The following is a 2,882-nucleotide window of genomic DNA, read 5'->3' as shown; positions in this document are numbered from 1 at the left end:
TTCACCCCTCGGGATTTTGAAAGATTTAATCAAGTAGGAGTTGGAAGTGGAAGAATACAACGAGATTGGGAGAGTCTTGTTTATATTCAAAGAGTAATCTCTTCATTTAAAAGTCTCCTCCGACATTTTAATTTAGATATTTATCTTTTTATTTTTTTCAATGAAAAATGGCAAACCCATGGGTAGAGGTAGCAATGGATCGAGCAGAGTCGACTCACCATGTAGACATTCAAGCTCAACTTGGCACTATGGAGGAGCAGAGTTCAAGCTAGAGCTCGACTCATATTCAAATCTTATGGTTGGTTTGATCCTTTTATTCACGTCTTTACGAGTTGAGCTGTCCATAAGCCTAAACGAGTAAATTGTCCCAATAGCCCGAACGAGTCGAGCCATCCACAAACTGGCTCATTTATTTAAAATAAATTAACAAAATAAACCTAAAAATGATCATTTAAAAAAAAAATATATATATATATAATAATAATAATAATAATAATAATAATAATAATAATAATAATAATAAAACAAGTTAAAAAATGAGGAATAAAATACGTGCCGGCCAGGAGCCCATACGAGTCCGCTCGCCAAAAAATAAAAAAAAATTGAGCTGACGGATTCATGATCGAGCTATTCTTGAGTGGGAGTGGTTTTCCCCTTCATGAATCGTCTCAAAGGGAATCCAAGCTGCCCATGTCGAGCCCGCGAACCGCTGGAGTTACTTCCCTACTCAAGGGTAAAATAGAACTTTAACAATGGGCAAGATTTTATTAATTAATTAATTAATATGAAAATCTAATTACAATCACACTGAACCTTCCCTATAAATACTCAATTCCCAAATCGAATAATCGTCGTTGCTCTAAAACCCTAAAAAAGCTCTAGCACCCAGAATACTCCCCTCAGGTGATCGACCTTTACAGTTCTCTAGTCTATTATCCACACAATCTTATTTGTACGTAGGGTCTTTTGTGCGTATTTTAGGGATTTCGTTGTTGTATTGCGTCTATTATGTGACGTTGTAGCGATGTGTATATGTATAAGAAGATTGTGTTATTTATGACGTTTTATTATATTGTATTATTGGATTTTCTTACATATTTAACTATTGAATAGAAGATGTCTGGATCTTTTTTATATGAAATGATGATCTTTAGCGTGTTTCGATAACTGATAATGATGGCTAATTTCGTATATATTAGCTCTAGCTGGTCGGGTTTCTCACTACCCACAGATGGTATACTGTTAATTTTTAGATTTTGCAGATCAAAACTTGATTGACTTGCTTTACCATTTCAATAGACAAAGGAAAAGGGGAAGAATTCTTTTGCTAGATACTATTTATTTGTTTAGTGGGTTAATGAATTTTGTTGGTGGCTCTCAGAGGATGAAATGATGAATTTCATGATGTATTGATTGCTGAAATGATGGCAACTTATCATGTATTAGCTCTAGCTGATCATTCTCTTGGTCAATCTTTTGTGTTTTGGGCTTAACATTTTTTAGTTGCGTGTTCTTCCTAATTTATTGTCAATGTCTTGACATCACTAGATTCAATTTCGTACAAGTAATGTGACTTACTTTTATATGCTTGCCCGATACAGCAGTTATATTGTCTTTTTTTATTATTATTTAAAAAGTTTTATGCATCTACTAGCGAGAAATGTTTATATTTACTTTATTTCTATATGGTCCTTGCGAACAATATTCCTTGCTATTGTAATTATTTGTAGGAAAAACTAGATGTCCCAATTTTAATTAACTTTGCATTTTCGTTTTATGTTGTCTATTGAATTGAAGATCAATATCGAGGGAAGGACAAAGGAAGGAAAAAAACATTACAAGGCATATCTGTGAAGGTAGTCGTCTTAGAAAGTGAGAAGAAGTCTCTGAATCCCCTGCACTGCTTTAGACTAGAGCACGTGAAACTGCAAAAACATGAATGCCCCTGACCGATATGAGCGATTTGTTGTCCCTGAGGGTGTTGCCAAGTACACACACACACTCTCTCTCTCTCTCTCTCTCAAATTATATGTATTCATATGTTTATGTACAATTAGATTTTCTGTTGGGCATATATTCTTGCTAATGCTGTTTTTGACTGGAAATGCAAATAACGAAAAGGGTTTCATATGAGAGAGACACGAAGATTATCAATGCGGCATCATTTACCATCGAGCGTGAGGACCACACCATCGGAAACATAGTCCGCATGTAATTATATTTTGTCCTTATATTCTTTAATGAATATTTTTGAGTTTTGCTTAAAATTCCAATGCTTAAATACTTAATTTTAACGTAAAAAAAAATATTACACAGGCAATTACACAGGGACGAGAATGTACTCTTTGCTGGCTACAAGTTGCCTCATCCCCTTAAGTACAAAATCATTATTAGGGTTTGTTACTTAACTAGTATATTTATTCTTAGTTATTGTTTTGTTATATTATTTGCGATGTGGCATAGAGGAGCCAATCACTATGCTACTACAACAATACCAACCTAAACCTTAGTCCTAATAACTGGGCTACAGATCCTTTCTTCACCACTCTTTTTGATTCATTGTGGTCCAAGCGATATGTTTATGAGGATTTCATTATAAAATTTACCAGAGTTCTATTGTGACTGTCAATCTATTCTGACCTGCCTATATCAAAAACTAAAGGGCCTACTATCACACAAAAAATTAAAATTATTGACCATAACTGTCATTTTTGTTATGGCTAGACATCTTATTAACAATATTCCTGAAGATATATAGTGTACAAGTATATGTACAGCACGGGGATATTACCACTCTGTTCTTCAACTCATTTTCACCATCATTATGACACAGTACATGTTCTTTTTTTTTTTTTTTTTTTTTTTTTTTTCAAGGTTTTCTT

The 2,882-nt window shown here is 33.8% G+C and overlaps 1 protein-coding gene across 1 annotated transcript in view; it reads left to right on the top strand.

The window, feature by feature from the left end:
* The first annotated feature begins 789 nt into the window (after positions 1 to 789).
* Positions 790 to 2,882, top strand: part of LOC111391966 (DNA-directed RNA polymerases II, IV and V subunit 11-like) — a 4,918-nt gene continuing 2,825 nt past the window's right edge. Inside the window, exons 1-4 of the mRNA XM_023017245.1 lie at positions 790 to 903; positions 1,798 to 1,988; positions 2,122 to 2,211; positions 2,317 to 2,395. Of these exons, the coding sequence (XP_022873013.1) occupies positions 1,936 to 1,988; positions 2,122 to 2,211; positions 2,317 to 2,395 (222 nt within the window). The 5' untranslated portion in view covers positions 790 to 903; positions 1,798 to 1,935. The remainder of the gene's footprint in view (positions 904 to 1,797; positions 1,989 to 2,121; positions 2,212 to 2,316; positions 2,396 to 2,882) is intronic.

Source organism: Olea europaea, unplaced genomic scaffold (genome assembly GCF_002742605.1).
Source record: "Olea europaea var. sylvestris unplaced genomic scaffold, O_europaea_v1 scaffold864, whole genome shotgun sequence".
In the NCBI taxonomy this organism is placed as follows: Eukaryota; Viridiplantae; Streptophyta; class Magnoliopsida; order Lamiales; family Oleaceae; genus Olea; species Olea europaea.
This window is presented reverse-complemented; position numbering and strand designations above follow the sequence as displayed.